General features: G+C 50.2%; 2 protein-coding genes across 4 annotated transcripts in view; both read right to left on the bottom strand.

Annotated features, from left to right (window-relative positions):
• Positions 1–16,343, bottom strand: part of LOC131667054 (ionotropic receptor 25a-like) — a 32,972-nt gene extending 16,629 nt beyond the window's left edge. Inside the window, exon 1 of one of the 3 annotated variants that reach the window (XM_058940234.1) lies at positions 16,066–16,343. The gene's annotated coding sequence lies outside the window, so the exon portion shown is untranslated. The remainder of the gene's footprint in view (positions 1–16,065) is intronic. The other 2 variants (XM_058940235.1, XM_058940233.1) reach the window with 2 other exon arrangements.
• LOC131666983 (uncharacterized) lies at positions 79–6,279 on the bottom strand. Its single transcript, XM_058940133.1, has 3 exons — positions 6,261–6,279; positions 4,925–5,822; positions 79–4,664 (listed from the first exon to the last, which is right to left on the bottom strand). Exons 1-3 carry the CDS (start codon positions 6,277–6,279, stop codon positions 4,268–4,270), a joined length of 1,314 nt encoding a protein of 437 aa, XP_058796116.1. The 3' UTR covers positions 79–4,267.
• Positions 16,344–17,626: the final 1,283 nt, after the last annotated feature.

Below are 17,626 nucleotides of genomic sequence, written 5' to 3'. Positions count from 1 at the left end.
ACATCGTAGAGGACAGAAAGAAGTTGGGTGACTGATATAGGTTCAGAAAGAAAATCTTACGCAACACAGTTAATTTTTAATCAGATGACATGTATTTTTATCAAATAACGCAATCGTGGAACTTATCGCCACATAACGAACGAAGGCGCAATGTAACAACTGATAATAAAAAAACAAAGAGGAGAAGAATCAACAAAGATACTTTCGCCGACAGCCTCGTGACATCTTTTTTTCGCAGGCGCGCTTGAAAAAAAAAAACAGTCATAAAGGGTCGCGTAACGAACAAACGGCAAGACGATGATTATACGGTTGGTGTCGGGTCGACGCGTATTGTTCATTATTAAAACCGAGCTCATCGCACGTACACACGTCTCTACACGCACCACACTTTCTCTCCTCGCGCTACACTCTATACAGTACACTTACACGAATATTATTTTATTATTATTTTTCTTTCTTTTTTTTTATTCTTCCTCGTCCTCCTCGGATATTATTTACACGACTGAGCGAGGCGAGCGCGCGCGCACGCACGCGACGAAGCGTGTCAGCGCTCAGCCCACCAACGCCGCGTTGCATATATATGTATATATATAAAACGAGCCTTCGACAATATTGGTTTTCGAAGCTTATTTTTATCTCGGACGAGGATCGCCGCGAGCGGCAAGGGTGGGAGATGGGAGCAGATGCTAATGCCGAGAACGCGCGGGCGAGGAATCTATTGAAATCTGATGGGATTCTCTCTGTCGCCGAGGCTACGGCCTATTTATCAGGTTCTTTCCTTCCGCCCGCAGCCGTGCGCGCTACCCGTCAAAAAGTAAAATAAAATAAATAAATAAAATAACACCACGCACCTGATGCTTCGAAGTGCACTTGCCGCGATGCGTCTCGATCGAGGCTTCCGAGCTTACTTCCAAATCCGCGCTTGGCGCGAAAACGCGCGGCTGCGATCTTCGAAATGATTAATCGGCGGAGGATTCACGCACACGGATGGCAATATTTTCAGGTAAGCTTTCTATATCGGTTCGCAGCGGAGAATTCTCATTCGGAAACTTCTCTAATCCCGCAAACTTCCGTAATTCGTAGTCTAATCCATTTCTCTCTCTTGTTATAGTATGAATTTGTATTGCCACGCGCTATTAATAATGACCGCGAGTTTTCAACTAAAAGAAAAAAAACACGCCAAAGTTCTGTCTTCTCGAAATGCGAATCTTGCTCGCGGTCGAAAAGAAAACTTTTTAACTCAATTTTACAGTCGTATAATTCGAAGGTATTGCACACGTCGCCCATTCCAAGGATTTTCATATTGGGGAACTCCGTGTTTCTCTTTACATTGACGGCGCGCGAAACAATCGAAAGCTTTTAAGTCGAATTTGAATAGCGCGACTTGAATATAAAGAGTCGTTAAAATGTTTAGCAGAAATTTTGACTAGGTGGCAGCATAATGTGCGCCGTCACGCGCATGAATAAATTCATATGTACATTTACGCAGTAGGGTTAATGGAAAAGTGCTCTTGGAGGAAATTACGGAGCGTACGTAAAATGTGCCTTTTCTCTCTCTCTCTCTTGCTCTCTCAAATTGCCAACAGCTTTACAGCGTAATTTGGCTGGTATTTTGATAAGACACCCCCTATTGCGACCGTCCGTTGTCGATTGTACATTGATAAAGACGAACCTAGAGTAAGAGACGTACAAGCTCAGAAAAAACAAAAGAAACAAGGAAGCGGCACAATGGCTTATCAAAAGTAATCTAAAATGTATTGCGACGCGCATCTGAATTCCGGGATGAAAATTCGCTGCAGCTTCCGTCACGCGGGCAAGTGTATTTCCGATAGCGAAAAGTGGGCTACGCGCGGGAAGGGGGAGGAACGGACTGGCGAACCATTTTCAAGAGCTGTATTTACTTGCGCGACAGAAGGAACGAAAAATAAGACGAAGGAAGACAATTTTTTTGCCCCCCGACGAACCGTTCGATGTACCAGTCATAAATTTACATCGAAATTTCCGGAGTGTTCCGAGCCGTTTAATTGAAAGTAAATATCCCACGAAGGAAAAACAGAACCTGGAAATTGCTCGCAATTGTTTGCTATGTATTCCAAGACAGCAATTTGGCAATGTACAGAGAGAGAAAGAGAGAGGGAGAGAGAGAGAGAGAGGGAGCGCGCGCGCGCAACATCGGAGTGAACTTGTAGGGCATCGCGTCGAGAGGGGCGTTTAATCGTCGCCGCCGCCGCGTGCGGTTTTCGGCGCACCAATTACCGAGCGATTATCGAAAGCTCCGGGGTTGGCGGATCGAGAGCTCGACTCGCAGCGCCGCACGGCAGAGATGTATTGCTATACTTTGGTAAATCACAACCAATCGAGTGTTTCTTAAATTCTCACCCCGGAGATCGTCAACCAACCGGACACCTCCGTCGTCATCTCTGTTTCGAAAGAGCGATCCGTCGGGCGTTCGCAGCGAGTCGGCCGCGGCGAGTTTACGGCCTCGATTGCTCTCGCACCGCGACGCCAAGCTGACTGTGGCGAGCCGGACTCGTTCGAGCGACCCTACCGCTTCTCTGCCTATATATATTTATATTTACGTGCGTATATTTATTTATTTATATACTCATTCATATATAATTTATAGTTGTGTGTTGTGTTGTGCTGTGTTTGGTGTCTATAGCCGCGTCGATTGGGATTTCTGCCCGAGATTTCGCGCTCCAAAATTCCATTAGCCTCCCGTTCTCGCGGCTGGCGCTGCTGGGGCTTTGGCATGATTCAATTGTCCTCGCGTGTTGTTAGCGTGCATTAAACGCCGTCCGCGAGTGGCTCACCTCGCGTCTTAAAATTTATATACAACCACCGTTACAGCCGCACTTTGTTCCACCCGTGCATCTGTATTTTCGTTTCTTTCCTCATTAATACATGTATTTAAGCACAAATAGGAACAATACAAACAGGAATGTATTATAAAATATGCTAATACTCTCTCTCTCTCTCTCTCTCTCTCGCATTCTCTCTTGCTCGCTCTCGCCTTATGAAAATTTCCATGCTGATTAAAGTCAAAAAGCGTCTCGAAAAACAATGTGAAATTCCCAGTAGCGTGCGCGCGGAACAAAGAACACGTCTCGCGTTTCTTTTTTCCCCTCTTTTCATTTTGATAACAGTATCATAAACTTTATAATAATATATCCCAGGCGCTTGGCGCAACGATTTTACCCCTCTCCCGCTTGATTTATATAAAAAACTGTGCAACATAATTAATGTATATATACTCGTATGTGTGTATATATATATATATATATATATCTATTATGTGAGGATGTGACGATGATCGCGTCGGTATATATTATATAGAATAATAAAATCGAGACTCGGACAGAAAACTCGCTTAATTATTGGATAAAGGCGTCACATATATGATAATAATACGTAGTATATACGTTAATTCTCTCACTCTGTTGTGTCTTCCATCCGAAGCGCGGCTACGAATGTATCTTTTAAATAATGCATAGGGTTTTGGTTTTTGTTCTCTAAATGTGTGTTTTTTATTTTGTTTTGTTTGTCACAACCTTATCACAACCTTATTTAAAGAGTGCTCCGACTACTGTGGTCGAAAATTTGTTTATTTATTTTACTCTTATCATTCTTCCCTCGCTCGTAGATCGCAAATAGTCAAGCATTATTTTGTTTCCTTTGGTTTATATAATCATTTTTATTAAGTATAACGGTACGACGGGTCCTTATGTTTATTAAATTGTTAATTAATAGCGGTAAATTTTTTTAACGCTACTCACAACCGTAAAGTGACAATGGCGAGGGTCGATCGCCGTTTGTATATAATTAATAATGTATATATCCGTAAGAATTATGTATATATAATATACGTCTTAAGTGTATATAATTTTCCAATTCGGTAAAAGGCGCTTCGTCCTTTTGTGTGTGTGTCTTTGCGTAGCCCTTCTCTCGCGGGTGAATCGCGAGGAGCCTCGGCGCAATTGATATACGTCAACAAGTAACCTACTCGCGCAAATTGACTTTCCAAAAGTGGCTTCAACTGTTCGCCCTGGCGCCGTAATTGCTCGGAACGCGCAATTAGGAAAAACCGATACGAGGATTCTTTCGCGCTCAGCGGAGAGCCAAAAATAACGGATAGGCAATTAGCCCTACAAAAGCCATTAGGCGAGCGGGCGACCGCGCGATCTTGGTGTGCTCGATACGCAAAGGAGGAGGTGAGGCGACCGAGCCGAATGCCGCCGCGCGGGGGTCGGGGAGCCCTCCTGGAAAGTCAAGGGGAGCGGGGCCGGCTCAGCGTATGTGCAGCAGCCTGCGAAACGCCCTCCGGTAATCGAGGTTGAAGATGGTGTAGATGAGCGGGTTGAGGGCGCTGTTGATGTAGCCGAGCCAGGTGATGAAGTAGACGAGCCTCTCGCTGGGGCAGCAGCTCATGCAGAACGGCAGGATGACGTACATGAGGAAGAACGGCAGCCAGCAGACCACGAACACGCCCATTATCACTCCCAGCGTCCTCGCGGCGCGGCGCTCCTTCGACAGCGAGATGCGCTGGCGCTCCTCGATGAACTGGTAGACGGTCGCGCTCGCCGGCGTACCGGCACCGCCGCGGCGCTCCGTGCCCACGCCGCCGGCGCCAGCGCCCGTCGCGTTGGTCGCGCTGCTGCTCGCACCTGCAACATCCAAGTCCGACCTGTCCAGTCCCACGGAACACGACGATGAGTCAGCGCCCACGCTGCAGTTCCATTCTCCCTCTTTTTATTTTGCCAATCTCCGCCCACGTGATACGGAGAATTAAATCCGCGCTCTGGTTTTCCGATCGCGGGCGGGGCGAGCCGATTGCCCCCGGCGCAGGCTGAGTCAGCGCTTCTCGCCCCCCTCGGCCGCGCGCTCGACCGAGTCGCGCGTTACACCGCGGCGACGGGCAACTCACCCGATGCGACGGCCTTGGTCGGCGGGGTGGTGCCGGCGTTGGCCTCGGTCGGCTCGTCGTCGACGAGAGACGGCTTGGCCTGGGAGCGCGGCGTCGACTTCTCGTTGTGGTTGGTCTCGGAGCTGAGCGACTCCTCGATGTCGTCCTGGTCGCGGTGGCGCTGGCCCGAGGGCGCCGGCCCCAGGCGGCTCTGCTTGGCGCGCTCGCGCAGCCTGCGCCTCGTCGCCAGGAAGATCTCGAGGTAGACCAGGCTCATGATGAGCAGCGGCACGAAGAAGGAGCCGAGCGCCGAGTAGACGACGTAGCCCTTGCGCCGGGTGAGCTGGCAGGGCGTGCCGGGCTCCAGCTCCTCGGGCCAGTCGTTCCAGCCGGCCAGGGGCGGCGAGCTGATGGCCCCCGAGAGCAGCCAGACGCCGGCGATGGTGGCGAGCACGCGCTTGAGCGTGCGCTTCTGCGCGTAGTTGATGGGGTCGGTGATGGCCCAGAACCGGTCGAGGGCTATCGCGCACAGGTTTAGGATGCTCGCCGTGCAGCACAGCACGTCGCAGGTCAGCCAGAGCTTGCACAGGTGGATGCCGAACACCCACTTGCCGAGGATGAGGTAGGCGACGTTGAAGGGCATCACGAGGATCGCCACCGCCAGGTCCGCCACCGCCAGCGACACGATGAAGAAGTTCTGCACGATGCGCAGCGGTCGGTAGGTGAACACGCTCAGGATCACCAGGCAGTTGCCCAGGATCGTGGCGATTATGAGGAACGACAGCACCAGCGTGGCCAGCGCGGCCTCCCACAGCGGCAGCGTCGGGCCCTGATCCACGTCGCCGGCGCTGCAGCCGTCCTCGCCCAGCGCGCCTGGCTCCTCGTACAGCGTCGTCTGCTGGACCTCCATGCCGACCCGCTCACGAGCCCGCCGCCCGCCGCCTCCTCCTCCTCCTCCTCCTCCTCCGCCTCCTCCGCCGCCGCCGCCTCCTCCTCCTCACTGCGTCCGCGGTCTCCGCCGTCGAGTCATCTGCGTCACCGGGGCCAGAACGAGGAACAAACTATTTCAGTGCTATCCCTTTCATCGGATTTGCCGACGTCCGCCACCCCCAAGTGCGCCGGGCATAACTTAGCAAAGTGCACTGTAATGTCGGGTCGGCTTTGACCCTCAGCTCGCTCGCAGAAACGCGCCAAGCCAAACTTGCAGCTCTAATTATTTCGAGATTACACGCGAGCGCGAAAACACGTAACTGATACACTCTCGTTTTGCGCTCGGCAACTTCCACCAAAGTCGGACTAGCGCTCGTGCCAAAGTCAAGCAATTTTCGAAATAACTAGCCAAGTGTGTGCGTTGAACTTGAAACGCGCTCAGCCATCGCTATAGCGGCGGCCGCGCTGCCTTAGGCTGCTTCGCTGGATCGCGCCGCGTTTTCTCCCTCCCTCTTTCTCGAGACTCCTTCGATACGAGGCGCATTGTGATTTACGGAGCGTCGTCTGGCTACGATCAACGACGATTTATCACGGCTGCAGTGCCGAGTTGCCGCCAGCGTTTGCTCCTGCCTGTCGCTAGACGCTTCTGGACAAGTTATTTCAATTCTCGGCCCAACACTTGTCACCGGACCACCGTAAAGTCTAATCACCGCAATTATTTTCTCGCGTAGCGCAAGCCCCACTGTTCGCGACCGCGGCTAGGCTCTGATGTGTGGGAAAAGAGACCTTTTTCTAATAACGTCACGTTCCCAAAAACATTCGTACGTTGTCCGCGCACGAAAGGCTATCATTGTCGACGAAAATTGCGACCCAATTTTTCTCGACGGATAATAATCCGCGTAATTTTTCTTTTTTTTTTTTATGCTTTACGACGAACATTTCATTCTGCAGAGGCGCAGCTCGCGCACGTCCAAATTTCGTACATCTCGCTCGACATTGTTTTCGACAAGTTCTATCTACTTTGTAGAACTTTTGAAAATTTCTTTAAGCAGTCTGCGCCGTCAATTGAATATGATGTGACGTGCCAAAATGAGATTTTTCTTTCCTTTCTCGGTAAAGTGCATTATTGAAGTCCACGAAGTGCATTATTAAAGTTATTGGCGCTTGGGTAACGAACGTGAGGCGAATTTTTAGTCTAACGAAGATTGTACGTACAACGTTCTGCCCAATTTATCGCAACGATCGTTACTAAAAACCTTAATAATCATTAATTTCAATGTTTATATACGCGAAACTCTCATCAGTAACCGATGTAAGAGTGTCTCAACCCACCCACCAATGCGCAAAATTATGCCAAAGTTGTTCTAATTAATCACGTACGATTTCTCGAATTTCAATTTATAAAAGCTCCACATCCCTTGACGGCGCGTGCGAATCCGCTCGGTACAATTCGCAGAACCCAGCTGAGGCATCGATAAAAATTAAATCGACAGTCATCGTTCAAAGCTGCCCTGGAGATCTCTCTCTCTCTCTCTCTCTCTCTCTCTCTCTCTCTCTCTCTTTCTCTCTCTCGCTGCCTTGGAAAAGAACTCGCGTGCGTGCGCGGGAAGCGCCGTAAACGCGCCGAGTGATTTATCGCCGAATGGCATAAATCAGACGTACGCGTATCCAACGCTAACAGGGGGAGAGGAAGACTTTGCATGCGCGAGGACTGGAATGTAATCGAACGACGTCCATTACGCCACTCGCCAGGCTCGTCCACTCGTCATATGTCCGACAAAGTGGCTTATTAGAATCAATGGACTTCTTTCCTCTTTTATTTTTTTTTCGCGATGGCGTGTAATTAGATACATAATATCCGGAAGAATTTTGTGCGATTCTTAAAAAAAAATTTGAAGTTTTTTTCTTTCTTAGCCGAGCGAATACACAGGACATAATGTAGGTCAAGAAGGTCCTACGGCTTTATTTTTTCGCGTCTTTCTTCTTCCTCCCGCAGCTTCATTTCAGGAGGGGGTGGAGCGTCTAGAGAAAGAGAGAGTGGGAAAACGAAAATTACAGGGTTAGAGCAACGTAAATTAACGTCTATTTACAGTTTCCAAAGATTCTATCCCGAGGAGTGCAGATGGAGGCTTGTGTTCTAATTTCCGAGAGCTTCCAGTTTATGCGCATGTGTGTGCTCATCCTCTCTCTCTCTCTCTCTCTCTCTCTCTCGAAATTTCAAGACGCAGCGTTCCTCTCCTATGCGTTCAATTAAACTCTTTTTTCCTCGACGCTGATGTACCCTCACTTTGATGACTTATACCTTTGAGAAGGTAAAGCGACAAAAAAATCGTCAAAGCTCACGAGAAACAGCTCATTACTCGTTCTTATAAGAGATGTTCGTCACAAAATATCTTTGATGCTTAGGCACATACACAGACACACACACACACACATACACTCAAAGAAGAAGAATATTTCAAATCGAAAAATCCTTTCGTCTGTTTTTTTTTTCTTTAAAAAAAAGGAAAATGAAAGAAGTCTCATGTATGATTCAAAGCGATAGGACGCGTATATCTCTCGGCGATATGAAAACGTGCACGGGTCACCAACGGAGTGTGGCGTATTGAGACATAAATCCGTATAGGCGAGTTCCGAGCGCACGCGGATGGCATTGATTAAATCATAGCGTAAGGCAGAGTCAAGGGAAACGCGATCCGCACGCGAGCGAGCCGTGATAAGCAATCGCGAGAGCCGTAATCCTCGTGGGAATCCACGGAATACAATAACCGCGAAATAATTAAAATTCGACACACGAGGGCGAGAGAAAATGGCGTTCGGGACTGGAAAGTACCCGCGAGCGAGCGAGATTTCCGCTTTGCTGCTTAGCTACACTTGCAGCCCTCCTCCCAACTCGCACCGGACGGACGGCCGTGAATTACGCGTAGGACGCTTGGTCTGTTTTTCGCCGGCGCGCCGTTATTGGCCGTGCTTTGTTCGCGTTACCAGCGAAGATTAGGCGTTCTGCCGATCGCCCGAAACTTTTCGAGAGAGCACAACCGACGACTTTCGTCAGGCCGATTCGTCTTTCCCGTGCAGCTTGGATAAGTTGGCTCTCGGCGAGGCGCAGAGTATAGGCAGCGACCGTGCCCGCAGCAAGAGAAATGGAGCAGAGTCGCGCGATTTTCGACGGAGATTTCGACTTTATTTAAAAACGGATTAGTCGAATGAATGAGCCGTTTCGTGCGACTCGACGGACCATTAGTCGGCGCAAAAAGATTAGCGCGGGGAAAAAACGCGAAGCATTACAAAAATCCTGCAGCCACGCGACGATCATAATTCACCGAGTTGCGCGCCCAGGCAAAAGAGAAAAAAAAAAAAAGATATGCCTTTGTCACCGTTAGCTCGCGTGAAACGCGGCAAGTCTATCAAACGAATAATTCGCGTTGGTCGGGCGTAATTAAACGGGACAAGCTAAAGCATTAAAAATAACGCGGCGATAAATTCTTTGCATAACATGGCGCGACCCCAATTCCACCCTCCTCCCTCCCTACCGAAAAAGCACGAAAATCTCGTCAAAATTTATATTTCAGCCTCCGGAGCGAAGATAAAAGCCTCGCGCTAATCTGCTCGCGCCGCGCACAATGCGAGTCAAATGCACGCAAATGAAATTACGTCAGTGGGCGTTGTCGAGAAGAACGAGAAATTGTATGGCTCCTTATTTACCGAGGAGCATACGCGGGAGCGAATAAACGATGGCTGAGGTTAGGACGAGCTGCAAGTCCATTTGGTGTTGCGCAGCGGAGAATCTAGACGAGGACTTCGCTGACACATCAACTGCCCCGGCTCGGCTGAAAAATTACCGAGGAACACACTTTCGCAGCGAGGAGTCCACTCTCGGCGAGCGTTATTGCTCGTTTAACGGGTCGCGGTCGGTGAATTAAAGCGCCCCGACTGTCGCTCCTGGCCGAGCGTCGCGCGCGACATCCGGGCCTTGGACAAGCAGTGGGAATTCGTCGACGCTCCGCGCTCCCGCGAAATTGAATATCACACAGGCGAGGATTAGGCGCGATGTTTTAATAAAGCCGGCAGTGGCGCGCGATAAAATTTTACAGCTTGTAAACCGTAATAGCCAATTTCGTTTTTTCGTGTTTTTTTTTTCTTTTTTTTTTTTTTTCGGCTCGCGCTCGCTCATCGTCATCGCGCGGTCTACGTACAGCGTACAGCCGGAGAAAGAGAGGGAGCACGGTTATTAAGCGCTTTGTCGAAAAGCTCGTAGTCGTCGTCGGGGTAATCCTTTTTCCCGTTTAATGCGGCGAGCGAGAGAGGGCGTAATTACTCCGCGCGTGCTGTTGCGCGCCGCAAAATTGAGATCGGTACGCCGAAGAATTCGCGATCTGATACTCACGCGACGACGCTCGAGCGAGATTAATTTTTGAAGCGCGGCGCCACCCTCGACACTACAATTTCGTACTTTCTCGCTTTCTCTTTTAATGCTTGGTCGGCTTTGAATCGAGTGCCAGGATTTAATTCATCTCGAGGTCTCTCTCGGCCCTCCGTATTTACATATTTGAAAGAGGTTCTCGAGCGCAGCAGTTTAAGGAAATGGCGAGAGCTTGCAAATTGTAACGAAAATTTCTGCGAGTGTCACGGGCGCGGCTACGAAGTGGTGTCAATAGCCGATTCAGATCTGTACATGAGAGAGACAGCCATTCAAAGCTGCAAAATAAGAAACGGACCCTTTTCAATGGCGCGCCTCTCTCCTTTCGCTACGAATGTTGCTTTGCTGCGAGTTTCAATGGCTGGAGAACTAGAAAAAAAAAAAAAAATTGGCGGGGGGAGGGAAGCTACAGAAAAGTGCAATTTTTCATCTCTGAAGGCTTTTTGCGAAAAAACCGACGCGAGCGTTGACGTCGCCGTCGCTCGGGTTTTTTATTTGGTTTCATTTAGAATCGAAAATTGGATAGATTTTACCGGGCGCAATTATCCGTGATTCCGTTAGTGACGTAATCAGGCAAGTCACAACTGCATCCCTTGTGTTCCTGCGTAAATTACGCTCTTTATTTATTTTGCAAGCACAAACTCGTCCGAACAATCACTGATGCGGCGCAATAATAACTCGGCGCTCGACGTCGCGAATAAAACGTCGGTCGACTGCGTGCGGGTATAAAGATTTAATTACGCGAGAGAGCGAAAAAAAAAACAGATTCGTCGCTACTAAATTCAACTTTCCCAACATGATTTCGTACTTTGCGCGAAAGTCGACTGTAGACAAAAAAAAAAACGCAGCCGCGAGGAACTTTTGCACTCGCCGAAATGCGTAAAAAAAATTCAATTTCGTGAAAAACAATCGTTGGTTCTCACTCGATCGCGTTCATCGACGAGATACCGGAACGGAAAGTGCAAAAGCTCCCGGCAGTGAACGTATTTTTGCCTATTGCAGGCGTGGCAATCGAACGGGCGCGCTCATAATAAAACCGCGGTTAATCGACAAGGACGATCTCTCACGCCTCTCCAAACGACTTGAGCGAGGCGCGTGGAAAAGCGGCGCCCCCGCAAAAAGAAAAACAGAGAAAAAACCGAGCGCGCACGCACAAAGGATGGGGAAAAAAAGGAGTTGGAGGGGGCGGGGGGAGAAAAGCGTAACGAGGGCAAATCAAGCGGAAGAAGTGTGTCGCGCGAAAAGCGGCAAGAGGGCTTATTTATGCCGTTAACCGCGCTCTACGACCGAGCGAGCGCGAAACTCGATTGTCGTTAATGCGGTCGGATTCGGCCGCTCGCGAAGTTCGTTAAGCTGCCGCCCTGCGAATTATATGCCCCCTTTATATCGCCCGCGCAAAGGAATAGCTTCTGCGGGCGAGAACACATCGGGCCGATTTAGTTTCCCCTCGCACCGAAAGGGAACGAGCGCGAACGACGTACGTACGCGCGCACGAGCCCAGCGGATTGCCGATTCGCGACCGCCGAGAGTTTTCTTTCTTTCTTTTTTATTCGCGATTTCGCGCGATAAGACGCCGATTCAGCCGGAACACTCCGCGAGGATCGTGGCGGAGTCGAGGCCTTTTTCTCCTAACACTCCAGCCAACAAAATCCACTAGGCAACTTGACGGGCATTCAACTCGATGCTCGTCATTCGCCTCTTTACGAGGGCACAGCGCACTACTTGAGATCGATGTCGAATGTCTCGGTCACCCGTATCGCATAACTTTTATACGGGAAGCGGCAATCGGAATGGCCGCCTCGCGATCCGATCGACGATCACTTTTCGCGTTCGTCCGGTGGTAAGCGGCCGCGTAAAGCGGTCTTCTGCAAAGAGAGAAAGGAAACGGCGCGCGGCAGTCCCGAAGAGGCGAGCGCGCGCCGAGCGATCAATCAACTACGCGCGGCGGAAACAATCGAGGCGTCGTCTCCTTTTTGCTCTCGCAGCGGCGCGGCGACACTCTCATATTGATTAACAATCTATTTCAAGCCTAGCCGCTCTCGGCGCGAGAGCGCTCGTCTCTCCGGTTTTAATCAAATATTTATTTATCCCGACGCGCGGCCTCTATCAGCCTGGAATCTAATTTTCTTCTCTCTCTCTCTCTCTCTCTCTCTCTCTCTCTCTCTCTCTCTCTCTCTCTTACTCGGCCTTTGCCGTTCCACCGCTTTGCGTTTCTCGATAATCAAATTTTGCACTCCGCCGGAATGACCAAGCCCCCGCTCTCTCTGTCGGCCTGTGCGCTCTTCTTTGACCGCTAATTTCGTCCTCGCCGCGGAATCCCCTTCTCTCTACCTGTCACCGCGAATGCTCGAGGCGACTTGGATACACAATGCGCCGCTAATCGAGGCGCTTTACAACGTCCGACCGACTGCCGGGGAGCGCGCGACGCCACCCGACGCGTGTCTGCTGGCTGCGCACCGTCGCGCGCACACCTCAATGGCGCATATTTCCACTGACGAGGATGCCTTTGATTTGCATCTGATGGGCCGCGATTATCCGAGCGTCTTTGCGAAGACAAACGCACATACGAGTCGTTATAGGCGTAATAGTCTAGTGGAGGAGATAAGCGCTTCCAACGTTTAACCATTGTAATAAATCAACGCGTGGCTAAAACAAATACTCTCGGCAGTCGCCGTTTGACTTCACGTAGAATATTTTGTTTTAGTCGTACTCGATTCTTTTTCGCATCAACGACTGCTACGAAATTCAAAAGCTCGTCGCTATAAGCTATCTAGTGAATTTCGAATTAAACACGAGAGGCTATTTCCGTGCGGTTTTATTGTGTGAATTCTGTAAATCAAAAAAATTTTTCTTAAATTTATTTGTATAATCCACGTAGATAAAATAAGTTTAATAAAAATCAGTTCAGCGGTTTTGTAAAAAAGCACATGCACATTCACGGGCATACAATTGAAAAGCATTGGGCGGTTCTCTCTCTCTCTCTCTCACTTTTTTTTATCGAAGTCGGTCAGAGAAAACAGAACGGTCTATGTGTTTTCTAACAAAACAAGTATACAACGGTGCACTGTGAATTTCGGGGCCAGTGCTTCCCACACACTCCCTATTCCCGAGTGTGTAAAATAAAAAAAAAAAATAAATCAAAAAAAGGCAGTCGGTTTACATTTGTCCGAATCAAAACTTCAGCAGCGGCGATTTTGACTTTTAAATTTTTCGGGACGAGCGAAAAAGAGAGAAAGACGAATTAATGTCTCGTAAGGCAAGCAAACCGACATGCGAATTTTTTAACGCGACTTTCATTCACTCGCGACTCGCTCGTTTTCCCCTTTGTGTGTCAATGTTCTTTTTCGGTCTGCTTTATCTTTAGCAGAGCGGCGGAGGCACCGAACGAAAAAGGTGATAATTAGAGAGACTTATATCGCGTTCGTTTGTCGGGTATTCTTTTAGGATGAGAGAAAAAAATAGCGCTTTCCCGGCTTTGATCGCGCACGCATGCTCGAGTCCGCGCGAGTCCCCGGCAGAGTCGGACAACATTTGCTCGAGGCGATTGACGGCGTCCGCGATGAATATCTTTCTGTGAGTTTCCTTTACCGAGTGGCAGCATTCCTCCTCGACGCGGGCAGTGCCGCGAGGAGACTCGCGCGAAATAATCTCGGACATTTACCATCGAGCGACGTTGGCTTATTGCCTCCGAATCACTCGAACCACGGGCAAAATGGAAGGAAAAGAAGGAGAACCAATGACTAGGAGGGCTTTCCGTGTTCCCAGGGAATGACGCGCAGGAATGAAATAGAGCCCGATGGCAAATCCACTTTGAATGCGCGTCTTTTCTAAGATCTTCGAGGATCAGGAGTGGCAACGGCGCGGCTTGAATGCTCGTCGAATGCCGTCCAAAGCGGCGCAGCGACACGAAAAATGACAAATTAACCCATCCAGTGTGCGGTTTCACAGTCGAATAAACCGTCGCCCCCCCTCCTCGTACCGCAGCCGCATCTTTTATTCATGACATTCAAACTCCTGTCCCGTCGACTTCCTTCTTTTTCTCGCTCGCATCGATTACAGTCACTTGCGGTCTGCGCGAGTCTTTCATCGAATTGGGTCCGCTTGCCTCCTGATTTTGACGAATTTAGTGGCGGAAAGTTCGCGCTCGTCGAGCAAATAGCCTGGCTCCTTCCTTCCCCCACCCGGTTTTTTTTTCGCTCCGTTCGCAAGCCTTCCAAATGAGGTCGGTTTGTTTTAGTTGGGTCAGCGCGGGCAGGACTTAATCAAAGGGCAAACGCGTGGTGGCTGACTAGATGCGACGGCGCAGGGGCGGCGGTGAAAATAGAACAACAGTTCTTTTTTTACAAGCTCCTGGACATGACGTTGACGAGACAGTCAGAGAGGCAGAGGGCGAAAAAAGTGGCTTTTTCCTTCGTTCTTTTCTTTTTCATTCGTCGAAAGTTCGCTTCAACAATTCGCCGGCCTGCACGAGAGTCGGCTTTTCGCAACGTTCGCAGTGGAAAGAGAGGGTGTAGGTTCCCGATTCACGGGACTAAGAAGAGCGCCCAGCCGTAAGTCTATTGTGCGGCACTAAATAACAACTCATAAATTCACGAAAAAGATTGGGATCGCGTCCAACTTTAATAAAAGTATCTTGTTACGACCGCGGCGATCGCGTAGCGTCGTCTCCTCTTGCCGGGTAGATTCGCAAGTTTGGGAATCAACAAAAACTTTGCACGCGCGCACACTCGCAAGTCGCATCTTTCGCGAAGCTCAGCGGCGCGTCTATCGGCAAGCAAGGCAAACTTCATAATGGATTCGGCGCTCGGTCGGCGGTGCGCGGCGTAGAGGCTAATTCGCGCATTTCCTCCGGGCGCCGCGGCGAATTTCAATTGCGAACCAAGATAAAATTTATATAAATCAGCGGAAGTCCCGTGGCCAAGCGATAATAAATTCATCGAGATGTGCGCGAGCGTGCGGCAGTGCAGGTTCTGGTGGGGACGGGCGCGAGGAGGGGGTGGGGGAGGCAGCTTTGAAAAATTCATCGAATCTCGCGCCTCGTTAACCCCCTCATCTAGAGCTTCAGCGTAAACAGAGCGAACGGAGGAAAGAAGGCGGCAGAACAAGAGAGTAACGAACCCCGCAACATTTGCATAATGAATCGTTTCGCAATTGGGAGCCCAACAAAAGGCATAGATGCAAAGGCTCGGCGAGAGTGCTAAGGGGGTTTGACCTAGTATCCCGCTGGAGGAAAGAGAGGGTGGGAGAGCTTTTTCACGAGGGGGATTGTTATGTGAAACGTTGCTCTCTTGAGAGTGACTAGATTTACGGGATCGATTAGGTTTCACCGAGAGAGAGAGAGAGAGAGAGAGAGAGAGAGAGAGAGAGAGAGAGAGAGAGAGAGAGAGAGAGAACTACAGCGTTTTGTTATTTCGTTGCTTTTGCAAAGAAGCAAGCGAGTGCTCACCGAGCTGCGTTCACGCTGGAGGCTGCACTCGCACCACACTCGCACTTGCTCACTCGCGCACACTGGCGCGCGAAGAGTGATATAACGTCGCACTTTTATTCCCGGCGGACAAAGCCAATGTAAAGAGTTTTCGCCCGCGAGATAAAGGGGACCAGAAACAACGTCAAGCTCTCTGTCACTCGCAGCATCCACTACAGAGTCAGCACTGTGTACTTGCAAGCGGATCGCCTCTAACCACCCCGAGTAGAAGAAGAAGAAGAAGAAGAAGAAGAAGAAGAAGAAGAAGAAGAAGAAGAATGGAAAAAGAAGATCGCGAAGAAGAAGGGGAAGGAGAAGAGGAACAATAGTGTGCGCGCGTGTGTGTACCTGGAGAGCAGCAGCGGGGCGCGGCGGCCACCGCCGTCGAGAGCACAACTGCTGGGGAGAAGCCTCTCTCAAGTCCGCGGCTGCTGCTGCTGCTGCCTCCGAGAGACTTGGCTACTGCTGCTGCCTCAGCCTCGCGCTGTGCTGCCCGTGCTCGCGCTGCTCCAACGGAGAGACTGCGCGCGCGCACGCGCAGTTCGATGCCTCCGAGTACGCGCGGCGCCCGATGCACACGCTCGTATGTACACACGCGCACATTCACGAAGGAGAACGCGATTCTTCCTCGCCCTCCCAAAACTCAGCGCAAATTTACGCGCGGACCAAAGCAGACTTGTTGCGGCTGATCCTTGACTTCTCCTCTTGTAACCCTCTCGCGCCTGGCTGATTGATTGGACGCGTGGGAGGACGTACTTTGCGCGCAAGGGTGGAATACTTTTTTAGGGGTCGGGGGGAGTCGCGACTAGAAAAAATCAGCTGAAAAACGCGAAAATTCCGTTTCGGCAAAAGCATAAAGAACGAACAGCTGTCGACTTTCCGATCTCTTTGGCCGATACACAGCGTGCAGAGATTGATCATTCGAGATTAATGATCATGTGGGAAACAGACAAATAGACACAGAAGAGAGAGAGGGAGAGAGAGAGAGAGAGATAAAGTGCTAGCATAACAATGCTTATCGCGTTCCTCGATAGCTTCAAAGAAACACGAACGATACGCGTACAGTCCGGCGAGGATAAAGGGAAAAGCTTCCAAGTTGTTATTCGCGGAGGAGGCAAGAAAATGTAACCAGCCGCGCGCAGCCGACCTCCCGGCGAAAACTCGTCCGCTCGGTGGCGATCGATTTTGACGCGCCTCGGTCTTCTCTGCCGATGAATTCCGAGCGATACGCGAAAACGATACGGTCGATTATGAATTTAAATTGAATCGAGCTCGCAAGTAGCAGCTTGCACGCCGCTCTCTCGAGTGCTTCGGCCTTTTTATCAACTTATCTCGTTTGTGCTCGTTCAATTACGGCGAAACGCGGGCATTTCAAGCGCCGTTTCATTTCATTTGTACCTCATGCCGTGAATCCGCGCGCGAGCAGGTGAATGAATTCCCGTATTGAGTGCGTCGCTCGAGCATTCCTCGTTGCATTGCCCTTACTCAGCGCCGTTCTCGAGAGCGCGAGCGGCGTCCGAGTCACGCTTTGTCAATTGTAAAATCCACGAGAAAGAGAAAGAAAAGCCGAACGGCCGCGGCGGAGAGCCGATCCAGCATCTTCTTTTTGATTTCAATATCTACGTGACGAATCGTCAGACCGCATTTCCCTGTGAAACGATCAGCCGACGTCATCGTTATTTCCAAACTTATCTCGGCATCGAGCGCGCCGAGCGCGAGGTTATTAGTCGATTCGAAAACATCTGGCTCGCGACTCGCGTTTCGCCTGGCCGTCCGTCCCTTATAACGGCGCCCACGCGCCGACGCGCTTATCACAGGCAAAGCCAACTTTTCCGCACGCGTTGAGCTCGGGCCGCGTTGCGCAACGCAATCGTGGCCCTGTCCAAGGCAGACGCGCCAGTGCTGCTCG

This window comes from Phymastichus coffea, unplaced genomic scaffold (genome assembly GCF_024137745.1).
Source record: "Phymastichus coffea isolate CEN01 unplaced genomic scaffold, Cenicafe_Pcof_1.1 PCOF00062, whole genome shotgun sequence".
Taxonomy (NCBI): domain Eukaryota; kingdom Metazoa; phylum Arthropoda; class Insecta; order Hymenoptera; family Eulophidae; genus Phymastichus; species Phymastichus coffea.
The sequence above is the reverse complement of the archived record's forward strand: the minus strand, read 5'-3'. Positions and strand labels throughout refer to the sequence as shown.

What these genes read in the sequence shown, in the direction of transcription:
- LOC131666983 (XM_058940133.1), bottom strand. An exon ending in GACCAAGGCCGTCGCATCGG is followed by an intron (nt 4,665 to 4,924) that starts GTGAGTTGCCCG and finishes TGGATGTTGCAG; the next exon opens with GTGCGAGCAGCAGCGCGACC.